This window comes from Onychostruthus taczanowskii, unplaced genomic scaffold (genome assembly GCF_017590055.1).
Source record: "Onychostruthus taczanowskii isolate IOZ18803 unplaced genomic scaffold, ASM1759005v1 scaffold74, whole genome shotgun sequence".
NCBI classification, from domain to species: domain Eukaryota; kingdom Metazoa; phylum Chordata; class Aves; order Passeriformes; family Passeridae; genus Onychostruthus; species Onychostruthus taczanowskii.
In genome coordinates, this window is record NW_024505229.1 from 3,187,339 (window position 1) to 3,205,273 (window position 17,935).

Below are 17,935 nucleotides of genomic sequence, written 5' to 3' on the forward strand. Positions count from 1 at the left end.
AACATCTGATGGATTTTCTTTATGCAGGGCTACTGAAGGATTTCAAAAATAAGAAATAGATTTTTTTTTTGTTTGCCTCAAGTTTTTCTATTGAACTCAAAACATTCTTTACTTTCTGAAGAAGGTTGGAGCAGCATAAGAAATCAGCAGGCAGTAAGAGGAAAAATGCCCCATGTTGCACAGCTGACAGACAGGTGCACGTGGCAGCCATGGCTTCTGCTACAGAGAGGAGTGTTCTGCAGGGAGTGACAGGAGCTCTGGGTCTGACAGGGAGCACAGCCAGTTGTGGACACAGACCCACAGAATCCAAGGTGATGTTTGGAGCAGGCACTGCCTCATAGAGGCAGGGTGTTACGTCAAGAAGAAGAAAATTCTCCCTCCTCACAGTTCCCATCATCTCCCTGTAGCTGCAGGGACTGGCGAGTCATCCATCTCTCCTGAAGTTATGAGGGAAATCTCTAAAACTTGTTCTGGGAAACATTTCAGTCTCACAATTAGGGCTTTCAAAGCCAAGAGCAATAAAAATCTCCCATTTTCAAAGCTCTTATTTTTTTCTTTTAATAAGCCAAAAAGGAGGTTAATGTGCTGGTAACCTTCTTGGGCTTACTTGGAGGCTCAGTTTTGGAGGTTTTTCAGACAGATTACACTGACATGGTTTGTGGGCAGCTGAGGAAGATTAAAAGGACTTAGTCATCCTCCTGGGGATGAGTCTGCCCCAGTCTCCTTGTGCAGAGATTAGTTACACCCCTTGAGGTATCTTCAGGCAAGAGAAACACGTTACTGTGTGCACAATGCCCCGAATTCCTGCAGTGAGCCCCCTAACAAGATCTGCCTCACACGTGGGCAGGGTAGTTATCAAGGTATTGTGGGAGAGATAAAACTGAGCATTTCACAATCCAGAGGGAAGACTGATGCTTTTGATGTTTATAAATAATGTGCAGTGCTCAGGCTTGCATCCTTTTTAAAAAACGTTTTTAAAAAATGTAGGAGCTTCATACCAGTGCCCTTTGCAGGTCTGTGCTCAGTGAACTGGAGAGAGACATCTTGAAAATGTTTGTGTTTATAAGAATCTGCACATCAGAGCACCTGTAGCTGACACTATTGTACAGCTCCACTTCTGTTTGTCAATTCTGTGTTCATATCCTTTCTGAGGGGTGTTCATTATGACATCCTTTTACAGTGTTCTCCCAGAGAAAGCAAAATGCAAATTATGTGGATGATAGGCAGAAGGAATATTTCTGTAACTCACTCACTGGTAAGGAACTGTAACAATACAGATTTAATATGACCCACATTAAGGTGGAATAAAATTGAGTAATGGAAGGAATTGAAATATGCTTTTTGATTGAGGTGCAGTTCCTCTGGACAAATTTATGCCACCAACCTTGAAAGACAACAGAAAATCACAGCTTTCATCCAATATTTATTAACTGTCCAGAGTTTTGCCAATTACTGATTACAATAACAGTCCACTCAGGGATTTTGATTTCTTCTTAAGGTGGGTGCAAACAGTCTGTGTTTCACTTTGGCTGTAGGATGCATTTATGAACAGAGTGTGTGGTTTGGACTTCATGGTTTCCCTTGCAACGTCCCTGGAAACAATGACTTAAATTCCCAGTTCTTGTGGGGAGCTGAGAGAGCTCCTGACGGTCTAAAACGGCTGGAAGTGCTGTGATATTCTTCATTCTAGAAGCTGACACAGTGTGGTGTCATTAAGTAACATAAATCCATGATCCTTGTGTTCATTAGATAGATCTTCCACTATAATATCTCCCCATGTCGTGTTTGCAAATCAGGGAGGTTGTTCAGAGAAGAATGATTGAAGATGGGAAGCCCAGTGACCAACTATGAAGTGAGGTCTCTCTCAGGTGTAGGAAATGAAATCTTCCCTGACTTACTGGGGGAGCAGAGGGTTTTTAATCTATCAGTGAAAGATAAAACAAGATCCAGCCACTTCAAGTTGAAACTAGAAATATCCAGACTGAAAAAGAAAGGAAAACAAATGTTGACAAATTGTAAAGAATGAGTGTAATTATTTACTGGAACTTTTTTTTTTTTTTAATAAAGTCTTCATTACACTTAAACCAGGATTTGATACATTTTAAAAAGAATGTTTTCCTCAAAACAAGTCTAAATTTCAGTACCTCTTCACAGAAGTTTGGTAGGTTGGTGTATTCAGGAAGTCAGATTAAGATCCCAAAAGTACTGTTATGGTTATAGGATTTTTGAATGCACGCCTCATGCCAAAGAGAGGCAAATGGTTGGTCCCTGGATTTCTGTCAGCTGTTGTCAGATTTCAGTATATGATCTTTTGTGACATGTTCATTGGATTTGGCTGGAGTTTGTCTTGTTCTTCAAACTACCTCATCCTCTCTGATGAATTATACATTTACATTGCTCTTTAAATTTGCAACTGATATATACTAAAACAATTTTAAAGGAAATAACATTTACTATTATTACAGTTGTAAATAAATTACAGACAGCCTCATACCCTGACCTTTGTGGTTATGCCGCCACGTGTTTGGATGTCGTTGTTAAGAGATTTACCTTCCTGTTTCCATTCTGTGTTCTCCAGTGAATGCCAAATGGAAAAATCTCATCCTCAGTGTAGAGTACAATTGCAAAGGATGTCTCTGTTGCATCCCATGTCACTTATCATAATCAGAGCTGATAATGCCAAAAGCTTTTGTTATTGTGACTTTTCTTCTGTGTGCGGTGATTTAACCCAGAACCCCCCTGTGCTGGGCTGATCCCCAGTGTGGGCAGCAGGGCAGGGGGGGATTCTGCCCCTGTGCCCTGCTCAGCTGAGACCCCACCTGCAGAGCTGCCCCAGCCCTGGGCTTCCAGCTCAGGAAGGATGTGGAGCTGCTGGAGCGAGCCCAGAGGAGACCACAGAGCTGCTCTGAGGGCTGGAGCCCCTCTGCTCTGGAGCCAGGCTGGGAGAGCTGGGGATGTTCATCCTGGAGAAGAGAAGGCTCTGGGAAGAACTCAGAGCCCCTTCCAGTGCCTAAAGGGGCTCCAAGAGAGCTGGAGAAGGACTTTGGACAAAGGCCTGGAGGGACAGGACAAGGAAGGAATGGCTTCCCACTGCCAGAGGGCAGGGTTAGACAGGATACTGGGAGGGAATTTTTGGCTGTGAGGGTGGTAATGCCCTGGCATAGGTTGCCCAGAGCAGCTGTGGCTGCTCCATCCTTGGAAGTGTCCAAGGCCTGGTTAGGTGGGACTTGGAGTAACCTGGGCAAGTTGAAGGTGTCCTTGCCCATGGCAGGGATTGGAACAAGATGAACTTTAAGTCCCTTCCCAAACCATACTGTGATTCTGTGCTTTATGCTAAGTTGTAGGTTTCTTTCTATCTTCTTTCTTCAATCCCTGACAGCCTCTTTCTGTATTAATGGCTCCATATTAGGAAGTGGTGCTTACAGAGGTGATCCTCTGCTTTTCATCATTGTTAAGCTGCAGTGGACCCATTTATGTTGACAGTGTAGTTATGGCAATCTCAATAAATAAACTGCAGACAAAATATTTTCGGCTTTCTGACATTAGTGTGGTGTTGAAGGTTTCATGAGATGTCTTGAGAAGTCTGCTAGAGGAAATCTCTAAGAACAGGCTGGATTTTTTTCTCTCAGAAACAGAATAAGTATTGTTGACGCTGTGTGGGGCAAAGGAGTGGAAATAGCCTTTGAAGAGGTTCATTCTGTGTGTCTGTGATAGGGCTTTTATTCCCTGTTTTCTGTACCATCAGAGAGGAAAAGTTAAAGCTAAGTTTCCATCTTGGATCTAAATTAAATTTCCGTTGTAACAAGAACACAGCTGAGCTCCCAGCCCTGCAATATGTTAAAGAACAGGAAGAAGTCTTAGAATCACAAAAGCAGGTTGACTGGAAGGACTTCCAAGGTTTTGAATCCAACCTCATGCTCAGAGCAGGTCTGGTTGAGGCAAACTGCTGAGGGCATTGTCCATTCCATTCCATTCTATTCCATTCCATTCCAGTGTATGTCCTGGGTTAGAGATCCAGCAGTTCTCCTGGCTTCCATCTAGTGCTTGTCCACTATCATGATCAAAGACATTTTCCTCTGACATTAAGAAAGAACTTCCTGTGCTGACTTGAGTCTGCTGGCTCCTCTCTTCCCACTGGGCAACTCTCTGAAGAGCAGCTCTGACTTTCCCACAGGAAGGTGCCTCCTCTGCCTTCTCTCCTCTCCTGCATCCTGTGCTCCAGCCCTTGACCACAGCCTTGATGTTGGTGTCCCTCCACTGGACTTACGTGGGTCAATGCCTTTCTGTACTGGGGATCTCTGAGTGCTTCAGCTGGGGACTTAAAAAGGATGAGTAGAGGAGGACAAGTCACATCCCTCAGCCCACTGGAACAGATGAGGGGCTGCTGGCCATGCTGCTGAACCCTCTGCAGCTCCCTGTCCACCACATCTGTGATCTGGACTGCCAGTCCCCAGTCTGTATCATTGCAAGGAATGACTGTCCTGGGGACAGGACTTGGCAAAACTTTCTGAGCCACGATCGGCCCATTTTCCAGCCTGGCTAAGTCCTTTGGAATATCAGCCTCCAGCATTTCAGCTGCTCCAGACAATGTGCTCTCAAGCATAGATTTGCTGAGAATGCAGTGCCCTCCTATAACCCATGAAGCATTTTGAAGGGGTGATCAGGTTAGTCAGGAGAAATTTGCCCTTGGAAAATCCTTGCTGACTGGTACCAGTCACCTCTTTCATGTGGTACAAGTAGCTTCCAGGAAGATTTTCTCTATAACTTTCTTGGGACAGCAGTGCAGTTGCCTGGCTCATGGTTAGCTGTGTTCCCAAAGTTCATGCCAGGCCAGATTTTTTAAATTAATAGATACTTTTTAGGTTATAAACAACACTTTGGTTACTCTTGGCTGCCTGCAGTGATAAACTGGATGATTCTGTTGCCATAATCTGAAAGGAGTGACAGCCTAAGGAAAGGCCCAGTAAAGGAACAACAACCTATGGAAAGGCTCAGTAAAATCCTTCAGCATTTGCCTGCTTCTCTTCATTTATAGAGCTGCATGTCTTGAAGTTCACTCTAACATGTGTCTGTTTCAATTTTGTCTGAAAGCAGAGATTGTCTGCACCCAGCATGGGAAAACATTTTAAATCCTTAAACCTCCTTGAACCTAAAGACTATCCAAAGCTCTGTCTGTCCATCTGTTTGAGTTTGATGCTGTTGCCTGGTGTAACAGTGTGGAGACATCTCAGGTATCAACAGCTCCCAATCTCCCAGTAGTGACAGCTCATTTGTACCTTTTATAGCTTATGGTTTTCTTCCAGTTGCAGAGAAAAATAGATACTTCTTTTTCCTTTTAGTTTATGTTGGTTCACCTGGTTGGTTTGTTGATGGCTTCTTTTTTCATTTTGGCTTTGAGATTTTAATGATGCTGAAGGATGGAGAGGCTCATTGATGTTCCTGGGTTGTGAAAGAAATCTGAGCACATCATTAATGGCTTTTGAGTTCAGTGCAACAATTTCCTTCCATAATACCTGCTTATTCATAGCTGAGTGTGAGGAAAATTAACATTTGCACAGTTGTAAATCTATTCTGTAAATGTAAGAAGGGTGCTGAGGAGCTGAGAGTAAGAAAGGAGAACATTGAAACAACTGCAGAGGATTTGATTTTAGCAATGTCCTAGTATTGCCCATAATGTTGAAATTTCTATCACCAAAAGCTCTAAAACATATTAAAATGTTTTGAGAAAGGAGTCAGGGAGAGAACATAAGCACTGCAACAGCACAAGTAGTCACAGCCTGCAATGATATCATAGTTAATGCATTCCTCACAGCCAAGAGGATGAATCTCAGTACAAGGAGGTTGAATTTTTGTCCCTGACCCAGTTCTGCCGGCCGTCCAGAAGAGCTGGGCAAGCCATGGCTCTGTGTGTGCTGCCCATCTGCCAGCTGGGAAAGGGCTTTACTTCATCCTCTTCCAGTGTGTCAGTCAGCTCTGACATAAAACACAGGTTGTCACTTTGGGGTGATCCATCTGCCCTGTTTTTCCATCAAGACAAAATGTGGGAAGGCTGTCTCAGACTCGGAAATAGCTGGTGGATATTCCCTCTTCACCATCCTAGCTTGTGATCTGTGTTTTGCCTGCTTGCAGTGAGCAAACCCCTCAGCTTCTCATCCTCATCCCTGGAAGTGTCCATGGCCAGGCTGGATGGGGCTTGGGCTAGTGGAAGGTCCCTGTCTATGGCAGAGGGTGGAACCAGGTGAGCTTTAAGGTCCCTCCCAACCTGAACCAGTCTCAGATTCTGTGATTTGTGAAGAGCCATTGGGAGGAAGAGGGCAAACAAAAATCAACTAGTGCAAAAGATTTCATTGCTGTGTGTCTCTGTCATTGCACAAACCTTGAGAAAACCACACAGCTAAAATGTTAATGGTTCAATCACAGTGATGGGCTCCAAACAAGACCACAGAGCTTTCTCTGGACTGACCCTGAATGTTCTGGATACACAGGGGTGATCTTCTGGAGCTTCAGCTGCAGGGGACTGCTGCTCCATGTCCAGTCTCTCATGCTTCCCATCTATACTTTTACACACTTTTGTTTTTAAACCTTGTAACCAGGTGTCCTACCCACCAGTGGCTTGAGAGGATATCTGCCCCAGAGGAAGCTCCCACTGTGCCCTCGAGAGAATGGGGTTTAAAAAAATCTTGGGATGTATTTGGTTTAGATTTCAGCATAGCAACAGTAAAACAAGAACATACAGCAGACTCAGAGGTAAATAAAGAAACACTTGAAAAAGACTTTAAAAATGGAAATTTAACTTATTATAGGAGAGAGAAATTCCACTTTCATATATCTACAGCAGACTCAGAGGTAAATAAATAAACACTTGAAAGTGAAAAAGACTTTTAAAATTGAAATTTAACTTATTATAGGAGAGAGAAATTCCACTTTCATATATGCTTTTTCTTCTCCACTCCTTTTTTCTCCCCTTGCAATTTCTCATGAGCTATTTAACTTAAGCTGTAATCCAAGAACCATTTAAGCCTTGGCTCTGCATGTGCAAGTTCTAAATTGCACAGAGCAGGCTACTATTGACCCCTGAGTGGAAATGATTCATTTTACTTCTTTCACTATTTAATTTTACTTTACATTTCTTCAACTTAATTTATTAAGGACTTCAAGCTAAGCTGAATATATTCCTGGTGAGATCAAAATTTAAATCAATGAGTTTATGAAGGGGTTTGCACAGGTATTGCTGAGTTTATTTTAAAGTATAGTGTATGTGCTCAGGCCCAGAGGTGGTGCTCAGGGCTGTAATCTCACCTATTTGAATGATTGCTGGGTGCTCTGGCACAGGGAGAGGCAACTTTAATGCACAGCTTTGGGAGTCAAATTAGAAGCCTGATGAGCAGCACAGGACAAACTCCATTTGTGCTGTCTGGACAGGCTACAGTGTGAGTCTGAGCACAAGAAATGAGAGGAAAAAAAGACTTGTGAAATACTTTAATTTTGAAAATGATGGCTTGAGTCATGCCAGCAGTGTGGAAGTGTGTACTGAAAGGGAAGCAAAGGTGACCAATGAGCTCTGCTTTTGAAAGCAAAGATTCCAGCTTGTAAAGATCATCAGATGCAAATCTCATTAACCTTAAATAGAGAAACCACTCCAACAGATGAAGCAGGGTGATGTAGCTCAGAGAGGGGTGCCAGCCCCCATCACTGGAAGTGTCAGGATTGAATCCAGAATTTCTTCTGTCAGGCACTGTTAATAAAGTAAGGAGATCACATGGATGGAGAGGTAAGTACAGGATCTAGAGCTGACAAATACATTCAGATTGGCAGTGCCTCTTTGTGTTTTTTAGCATTCCTGTATTTAACAGGAACAAGGAAGACAAATCCCTTTGGATTGACACAAGACCATCTGGAGTTGTGCCAGCAGATGACATTAGAATCATAAAATTACAGAACTGTTAGGGTTGGAAAAGATCTTCAAGATCATCAAGTCCAGTCATCCATCCAGCACTGCCACATTCACCTCTAATCCATGTCCCCAGGTGCCATGCACCTTTTGAACACTTGCAGGGATGGTAACTCTATCACTGCCCTGAGCAGCCTGTGCCAATGCTTACAACCCCTTTAAGGAGAAAGTGTTTCCTAATATCCAACCTAACCCTCCCCTGCTGCAATTTGAGCCATTTCCTCTCATCCTTTCTGACCATCCTGGCCAGCAAAGTAGATAGTATTTTGTAGCTGTTTCTTATAAACTCTACCTGGGGTGAGTGTATTCAGCAGCTGGATTTGGCAGCCTGGGAGATGTCCCAGTGAAAAATTCAAGTTATGGGCAGGTTCTGGGTGTCTGGTATTGATGGATGAGGAACGTGGGGACCAGAATGTCCCAACAGCTGTTTGTGCTCCTGAGCTCTATTAACCTTCCTTTCCTCCTGAATATTTTCTTGAGGACCCAGCTTTCCTTCCTTGCACTGGAACAAAATTCCTGTGGCCAAATCCTTGGTCTCGGGAGGGCCGAGCATTGTTCCCCATGCGGGTGGCACCAAAATGTCACCACTTGCAGCACTGTCATCTCCATGTGGGGGTTTGTGCTGGCCTGAATTCTGTTCTGATTCAGTAAAACAAACACCCTGAAACTATCAGTTGCACAATGTTTTGAGAACTGGACATGGCCTTTTCTGTTCCAGGCTGTCATTCCATGTTTTACAATTCTGTCATTAAAAATGTGGTCTGTGTATTTAGAAAGTAAAGTTGTTTGATTACTTAAGTTATTAGTAACTGCAGAGCTCTGGTTCCTTGGCCAGTACCAACTATTACAAAAGAAAAATCATCATTACAGCATTCCATAGAGATTGTTGGAGTTGAATATGATGTGACTGGCAAGTACATCTTACTTGCTTAAATATTCAAGTAGTTCATGTTTGCTTTCTGGCACCAGTTGTTTCAAAGCTTTTTGATTGGAAAAAAAAAAAAAGTGGTTGTAAAATTCAATGGCAGCTTTAAAAAACTAAATACTGGAGAATTTTGAGAATTATTTTAATTATAAGCAAAACTAAAATATTATTTATTTTAAAACAAGTGGAAAATTACCTGAGTAAGTTTGAAGCAGGTGGGCTGCATTTGAGCTCAGCTAGAACAGTACTTTTTGTTTGGTTTTGGTTGCACTTAATTGTGAGAAAGATGTTACAGTACAGCTGACACCAGCCTGCCTAGCTGTGTGGGAATGGTTCTTGGCAAGCAAACTTCTTTCTTTGGGGTGAGGTTGGAGCTCCAGTTGATGAAGGTGACAGATGTATTTTTAACCCATTATAATATGGTTGATTATTTCAATCAGCACATCTTATTTAGTTAACGAGATTATTGCTAAGAAAAAGCAGAGACTATAGAAAATAGATTATATTTGACAATAATCTCATCCTCTTTCAGAGAGGTATGGAACTGGGTCCAGGCAGGAATGTACTGACAGATCAGTGTTATTCCATAACCCATCACAGTATTTGTTAGAGCTAACTCTGAAGTTTCCTTGATAAAGTATCCATGACACATGCTGGATACAGAAGGCATCTTGTTTATCCAGAGGAGTCCAGAGGGTTTGTTAAACTGGCACAGGCAAATGTGCCTTTTCAGGTGAGCAAGCCTGTGGTTTGTAGAGCTGAGAAAAATAGCCATGTCCCAGTTACTGACTGCGGGTTTGTCTCCTTAAAAGCCGTAGTTTGAGGAGAAGAACAAGTCATGGAAAGTGTGGTGAGTAACAGGCTAAATGAGGCTGTTGTGTGATACTGTGGTGAGAGGGGTGAATTGGTGGGAATGGGAACTGCCAGTCAGCATGCTTTCCTGGAAAATCTGCCTCTCCAGATAAACATAATCTTGTTTCATGTTTGACTTTACTTGAGTGGTGTCTATAAATATGTACAAGAAGCCAAGATTTCTTATACCAGAGGGCTTTTTATTTTGTAGGCAAAGATTTAATGAGATTTACTGCCTGGAAGACGAAAAGCCTGATCAAACTAGGAAAAAAAAGAAGTTTTCTCACCACTTGAAGGCTTTCTCTGAGCTCTCAGTGAGATATGCTGACGTGTTCACACACCTTCGTGTAGCCTCAGGAGAAATGAGTAAAAATGCTGTAGTCTGTGCTCTGCAGGAGGGTCATGGTGGCTTTGGCTTACAATGACTCTTCAAAAATCACCTGATGCTGCAGCTCCGAGATGGGGTGTGTGGCAGGGATGGTGTGATCCCTCAGCCCTATAAATAGCTGCAGTGTGGGGGGCTTCTCTTTCTGTGGAGCTGGCAGGATGGAGACCAGAGCTGTGGCTCTGAGGTGCCAGCTCTGCCAACAGCTCCAGCCTTGGGCTGTTGGGCAATGGACATTCCTGGGGCCTTAGCCAGATGGTTCAGGCCTTCAGGCTCTGGGGGAGGTGGGCACTCACAGGACTGGGGCTCAGTCCTGCTGAGGTAGATGATCATTCACCTGTCAAGTTCCTGACAGCATTTGGAATAAGCACAGTGATCACATATGCAGAATCTGCTTATTTCTAGAAGTATGTGTGGGTTTTATGTGGAAAATTACATTGGCTTTCATTTTGTAAATGGTACATTTTGTAACTGCCATGATGGGGAGACCTGTGTAGGTACCACTATGATTAGAAGGTGCAGTGAATGGGTGTTCTTAAATGTGAGTGGACAATATGTTCTAGACATGCTAGGAAACAATCCTGAGGTACAGCAAATGTCAGTTGTAGGATGCAAGTGTGTGAGTGTGTGTGTCTGCATGTGTGGGGGTGTGTGAATGTGTCTATGTGAGTGTGTGTGTTTGAGTGTGTGTGAGTGTGTGTATGTGTTTGTGTGTGTGTGTGTGTGTGAGTGTGTGTATGTGTTTGTGTGTGTGTGTGTGTGTGAGTGTGTGTGTGTTTATGTGTCTGAGTGTGTGTCTGTGAGTGTGTGTTTAGGTGTCTGAGTGTGTGTGTATTTATGTGTCTGTTTGAGTGGGTGTGTGTTTATGTGTGTGTGTGTGTGTGAGTGTGTGTGTGTTTATGTGTCTGTTTGTGTGTGTGTGTTTATGTGTGTGTATGTGTGTGTGTTTATGTGTGTGTGTTTGTGTGTGTGTTTATGTGTCTGAGTGTGTCTGTGAGTGTGTGTTTATGTGTCTGAGTGTGTCTGTGAGTGTGTGTTTATGTGTCTGAGTGTGTCTGTGAGTGTGTGTTTATGTGTCTGAGTGTGTGTCTGTGTGTGTTTATGTGTATGTGTGTGTGTGTGTGTGTGTGTGTGTGTGTGTGTGTGTGTGTGTGTGTGTGTGACCCCAGGCTGCGCTGCTTTGCTCAGAGCCTGGTCCTCGTAATGCCGAGCTTGCGGGTTCGATTCCCGTATGGACCAGTCACTTGACAGTTGGACTCAGTGATCCTTGTGTGTTCCTTCCAATTCAGATATTCTGTGATTTTCCCTTTTCACTGTTGGTCTCTTAATAGCAGATCCTTTTTCTTGGCAGAAGAACAGGCTTTTATTTATTACCTTGCCTTTTTTGTCCTTTTCTTTCTGTTTATTCCTGTTTTCTTTCCCCAGTTACCCAGTGGGAGACTCTTCCATGCAGCAGCGGTTATCTCAGATGCTATGTACATCTTTGGTGGCACTGTGGACAATAACATCAGAAGTGGAGAGATGTACAGGTTCCAGGTAATTTGCTGATAAACATACTCACTTCCACACCAGTTCCACATGAGTCCTCTCTGTGGAGTGTCTGGTTTAGTTCCCCATGAGCTCCACCATGAGCGTTTAGTCCATGTCCTTCTTACAGGCAGCCTCTGTATTTCAGATTCAGCTTTCAAAGGTCAATGTGTGTCTTTAAAATCTTTTGAGAAATGTTATTTGGACATACATTTTAGTAAGGCCAAGGCCTCTGGTGCCTTCTGAAGTCCTACAGAGATTATGACAATTTTGACAAATCATTGGAAAGTGTAGCAGATGGGATGTGCTATTTAATTAATTAAATTGGCTGTTCCTCTTCATGTGCTGTCCTGTTCAGGGCTCTGGGGCAGAGTGTTTTGTATTGCAGTTTTATCTCCATGCAGCTCTCCCACTCCCATCTGACATAGCTATGGGAATTGAAATTTTTAAATTCAGGATACTCCCACTAGATTAAATCCCATATACAGTCAAGTTTATTTTTATTGCGTGGCACCCTCAGACAAGTCCTGAGAGCAGGTGGAGTCCCAGCCTCTGAATCCTCATATCTGGAAGCTGTGATGAGACACAGTTCTTCCGTGTTACACTGTGTTATCTGTCCTTAACCTCACCATGGGGGAAGCCCTTGCCTGTGTTTGGTTTGCCTGTGACATTCTACTTTATGTGCTACACTGAGGCTGAGTTAATAACAAAATCTGGTGATAGTAGATGTAACCTTGGCACTTTTGGTTATAGAATCATAGAATCAGGAATATCCTGAGCAGGAAGGGACCCACAGGGACCATCCAGTCCAACCCCTGCCCTGCACAGACACCCCAACAATCCCACCCTGGGCATCCCTGGCAGTGCTGTCCAAACTCTCCTGGAGCTCTGGCAGCCTCGGGGCCGTGCCCATTCCCTGGGGAGCCTGGGCAGTGCCCAGCACCCTCTGGGGGAAGAACCTTTCCTGATATCCAGCCTAAATCTCCCCTGACACAGCTCCAGCTGCTCCCTGGGTCCTGTCCCTGCTCACAGTGAGCAGAGATTGATGCTGTCCTTCCACTGCCCCTTGTGAGGGAGCTGCAGACCCTGAGGGGATCTGACCTCAGGCTCCTCTGCTTCAAAGTGATGTGAGATTTGAAGTTTATATAGCCACTGAAATTAATTCTCTCTTCTGTGGGGTTTTATTTTCTTAGTTTTCTTGTTACCCTAAATGCACTCTCCATGAAGACTATGGAAGGCTGTGGGAAAACAGACAGTTCAGTGACTTGGAGTTTGTTTTGGGAGAGGTGAGTAGAATTTATTGGAGAGGTGCCAATGGGGGTGTTACTGTGTGTGTGGTGTGTTTGCTGGGAAAAAGCAAATTGTGCAGTGGTTGTGCCAGAAACCCTGGGAATGAATCACTGGTGAGCTGTCTGCCTGGTTTAGTAAGTTTCACTGATCCAGATAAATTTTTAAAGCTGCAATGGAGAAGAAACTTTTAAACTGAGAAGATCTGTGGGTCACTGACTTAACCTGAATTTATTGAAGCATGTTATACACAGTTGCAGTGTGAAAATTTACCAGTGACCTCTGTACTCCCAGGTCCCAGTTGCCTCCTAGGAAGGCAGGTCAGTGTTTGCAAACCCATTATCATTTCAAGAGCCATTTTTAATTACTGAAATAAAAGAGAATGAGAAAAAGCAGTACAGGGGAATGGTTCTCTAGTAATGCAAACAGTTAAAACATTTAACAGAGAACAGGTTTTCTGAAGATGAACATGAGAAATTTGAACTTACCTTCATTCCTTTTGCAAAAAGAAAAAATTAGAAAAAGCTTTGCAAAGCTCAGAGAACAGATCCTCAACAACAGGTGAAATAAATTATGGCAAACAATAGCAAAAACCGTACTGTTATTTTGGAAAAGGAAAATTAAACAGAAAATCAGATGCAAGAATAAAAAGCACTACATGTGACACAGCAGCTTCCACTCAGTGAATGTGACACAGGCTCTTCCCAAATGGTGTTTGCCATTAGCCTTTGGGGAAATAGGTGTTGAATTTCATCTGTATGTGCAGAGCAGATGTAAGGCTGCCTTTAACTTGAAATGTATCATAACCTGGGGTTCAGGCCAGGTTTCTATGACTTCTGCCATCTGCCATGACCATGGGATTTGGGGGTAGAAGTTGAATGTGATTTCTGCCTTTGCCTTTGGCAGAAGGAGGAGCGAGTCCGAGGGCACACTGCGATCGTCACTGCTCGCTGCAAGTGGCTGAAAAAGAAAATCATGCAGGCCAGGGAAAGGGTGAAACAGGTGAGTATTTTGGAAAAGTGGCCTTGTAGCAAGGTAAGGCTTATTCTGCCCAGGTTTGGGAATAAGGTTGTCGGAGAAAAGTAGTATCTTTTGAGACAGCTGGAGGAAGGAGCAGTGTCTGATGCTAAGGTGCTCTTGAGCAAGTAAAATTAAGAAGATCATTAGTATTAACTAAGGCTACTGGATGTGTATCAGAAGTGTAACATGGAGGAGCCAGAGTTAATCCAGTTATCTGGATTTGACAGTGTGGTTCTTGGAAGCTCTCATAGCTGTCTGAGGTCTAATCTTGTGGAATGCCCCAGAGAGGCGTGTGTACCCTTCCCTGTGGGGGAGGTAAGAGCTGTGTCATGGGGATGGCCCACAAGATCAGACAGATTAGAGGGAAGAAAGGCAATGCTTATTAGGGTTTCAGCTGCCTCTGTTCCTTAACCTTGGTATTTTTTTACTTTTTCCAGAGGTGAAAGTCTGGTGCCTCTAGTCATTGTCTATTAATTTTGACAACTTCCAGCTTTTCAGCAGCAAACATTTAATGGCTTTTGGGGGGATAGTAGCACACAATCTGCAGTAAGATGTGGATGCCTCACTGCCTCCCAGTTAATTGTTCTGCCACTGAGAAGGCTGTGGGAAAAGGCTGTTAAAGTGAAACTTGAAGTAACAGAGTGCTTTAAAATGCTTCTCTGCAGCACTTTGTGCTCTGCATTTGCGAGGCAGGGTTTGTGGAATCTCCTTCACAGAGTGAGGTTGTCCCTGCTGTGGGCAGAAATGTGAGTTCAGTGCAGTTCATTCCTCCCTTGCTCTGATGTCCTGCTTCTGACCTGAGGCAGGGTTTGTGGAATCTTCTCCTGCCTGTCCCTCCTTCACAGCAGGGAGGCTGTCCCTGCTGTGGGCAGAAATGTGAGTTCAGTGCAGTTCATTCCTCCCTTGCTCTGATGTCCTGCTTCTGACCTGTATCCAGGAGCCTACTTGTGTTCTCATCCATGTGTGTCCCAGGATATGGAACAGTAAGTCTAAGACATGAATTCTTTGTTATCTTCAAGATAATCCTGAAGCTAAAGAGATCCTGGGTCTTGAAGAATGTGGAGTAAGGAGAAGGATCCTCTGGTTTGGTGGTAACCTGTGTGAACTGGCACAGGCTTGTGCCATGTTTGGGTGGTTTTTCTGTTTCATTAGAAATCAAAGCAAGACATTGAAGAGGAGGGACACACCACATGCCAGAAGGACGGGATTGGTGGGAATGTCAAGCTGTGCCGACTGCAGCCGCTGCTGGAAGTGCCCATCCGAGAGGCCGAGGCCCAGCCCTTTGAGGTGCTCATGCAGTTCCTGTACACAGATAAGATCAAGTATCCCCGCAAAGGTAGGGCAGCAGCGTGAAGTAACACTGGCACTAGGGAGGGGAGGGGGGCAAACGTGTTCAGAAACAGCAGGATCCAGCATTTGCAGGTGATCAGTCCTGTGCTGAGCACTTAATTACTAACCTGAGATTGAACAAAAAGCAGATTTTTATCAGAGAGTACTAACTATGCTTTTTCCCCCCCTAATTCCCCTAATTATTTTCAAATATCAAGGAAGATCAAGTTATTGATCATTCCAAAGGTGTGAAAAACCCCAAACAAACAAAAATGTTGTGGTATTTTGAACATCACAGCATCCTGTTTGGAAGGACCACGTATCTTATCCTGGCTTGGCTTATTTCCTTTTTCTGGTATTGTTTTGATCCATTTTAAACTGAGCCCACACAGAAAGGTGTGCAAGCCAGTATTTATCACCTATTAGAAATCCAATCTGAAGGAATGCCTCAAGAAAGGAAAAATCCTTTTGGTGCATTCATTGAAGTTCTCTGAGTTAAAAACACTTGTGGGTGGGGAAGTAACAGCCAGAGATCTTGCAACTTCCACACAGGGAATCCAGCTCCTGGCTGTGTGAGTGGTGAGGGCTGTGGGGCAATGGGAGGAAGGCTGGGTACCACTGGATACAGCGAGGAACTCCAGCTGCTGGGGCTGGGGAAGCTGGAGCTGTGGGTGTGGTGAAATACAGTGAGGTGCAGCTGTCCTAGCACTGAACTTCGCTTCAGCTTCTCTCCAAGAGCTTTGCTTTCTGCAAAGATAATTCTCAAGAAAAAAGTGATACGTGTCCATTTGTGCCAAGGCTTTCCCTGCCTGAGAATGATCCCACTGACTGGGGGTGAGGGAACTGCTCCCTGGATTCTGCTGACATTGCCAGATCCCACTCCCAGCCATTCACTGATCCTCGGTACCCTCACCTTGGGACAGGCTCAGGCCAAGGGAAGGCTTGGACCCCTGAGCTCTTCCCATTGTTACAGGCTTCCCAGGCAGCCTGCCCCTCTTCCCCAGCCCATGAGGGGTTCTCCCTGGTGCTCCCCCTTCTGCTGGGATCCTCCATGGGCCCTACCCTGCCCATTTGTATTCCTAGTTGCTCCTCTCAGCTCACAGAGCAGCACCCTGGGGAGCCATCCAGAGGCTGAGCTAATGGAATTGGGCATGCTCATCAAATGGGATTTTCCAATTAGACACAGAGAAGGCACGTGACATGTGAGAGGGCTTTTCTCTATTAAAAAGTAGTTAGAGCAGATGGGCAGAGATCTCCTGTGAGGAAAGCAAAGGCCATGGGGGATTATTCCTTGAGTTGGTGTCCCAGTAGCCCCATTGCAGTGGCCTACAAGGGTCTCCTCTGCCCTCTTCACTTCAGCTCCTGCAGACCAGCTGTGGGTCTGTGCAGGCTGAAGCACAGAGTGAAAGCACAGAGTACCTTCATCAGGGTCTGTCAGGATCAGGGAGCTGATTGTTCATACTGTGTAAAACCCAAGGAGTCTGGCAGGGCTGTTGGCAGCTGGGCACTGTGAGAAATTGGGCTGCAAGCTCTGGACCTTGTCAGGGATTTTGGAGAATCTCTTCTCTTTCCTTGGAAGGTTTCAAAAAATTGTGATCCAGATTGTCACAAAATCTTTGTCTTTTGCATGCTTCAAATTTGAACCTCCTCTTCTAGTATTGATTCAGATTTTATCTAACCAGGAATGGAATTCTTTTCTCTATAAAAAATACTCCAGCCACTGCCTGTTCTACTATTCTGATTGCCCCAGTTGATATAAAAAATACTTTCAGAAGGATTCTTCTCTTTGTTTTGTGGGCTCTCCAGCAGTTTTCCCTCTTGCAATTTCAGGTCATGTGCAGGATGTGTTACTCATTATGGATGTGTACAAGCTGGCCTTAAACTTCAAGCTCTCTCGGCTGGAACAGCTCTGCCTTCAGTATATCGAAGCATCTGTAGATCTGCAGAATGTGCTCATTGTGTGTGAGAATGCTAACAAGCTTCAGCTGGATCAGCTAAAGGTAATCACATTTTGCATACAAAGTAACTGATAACAAATTAAAAAAAAAGTTACATAATTAACATTTGGCCAAAGGTATCAGCTTTTGCAAATTCATCATTCCTTTAATTACAGTTGCTTGAATATATTTAGCATGGTCTGTCCTACAGTGGCTTGTGATATTATGTGGGCTTTTTCAATACATGCTCAATATTTTTGCATATCTGCTTTGCAGAATGTCAAGGACAGAGTGACTTTGGCTCTTCATCAGTTCACTCTTGCTGCAGCAAGATGGAACCAGTGCATTTCCTGGTCTTGCTGTGTTATATATACTGACACTGCAGATAGATTCTTTCATTTTCTAGATGGGAAAACTGAACTCTGTTCTCAGGCCTTTGCACTGAACAACAAGATGTGCCAGTGATTCTCTGTCTTTGTGGTGGGTGAGAGGCTTTTGGGTGTTTGGTCACAATCAGGGTGGAGTTGATCCCTGGCTGCAGCCCAAGAGGTGCTGGCTGTGCTGATCCCAGAGCAATGCCCAGAGCCACTTCTGCTGAACCTGCAGGGAAGCAGCTCCTGCCCCTAGTCCCAGAGCAGGACTGTGCAGTACTTGCTGGTGATGCTCAGCCTGTGCACTCCAGTGACCGTATCGCTGGGGGCTGCAGGCACAGTGGGGCTGCA

At 44.3% G+C, this 17,935-nt stretch overlaps 1 protein-coding gene across 1 annotated transcript in view; it reads left to right on the top strand.

Moving 5' to 3' along the window:
- The window catches only part of LZTR1 (leucine zipper like transcription regulator 1), a 35,727-nt gene that overhangs the window by 9,108 nt on the left and 8,684 nt on the right, over positions 1 to 17,935 (top strand). Inside the window, exons 10-14 of the mRNA XM_041422574.1 lie at positions 11,539 to 11,649; positions 12,834 to 12,926; positions 13,834 to 13,929; positions 15,100 to 15,283; positions 17,107 to 17,276. Coding sequence (XP_041278508.1) covers positions 11,539 to 11,649; positions 12,834 to 12,926; positions 13,834 to 13,929; positions 15,100 to 15,283; positions 17,107 to 17,276 — 654 coding nt within the window. The remainder of the gene's footprint in view (positions 1 to 11,538; positions 11,650 to 12,833; positions 12,927 to 13,833; positions 13,930 to 15,099; positions 15,284 to 17,106; positions 17,277 to 17,935) is intronic.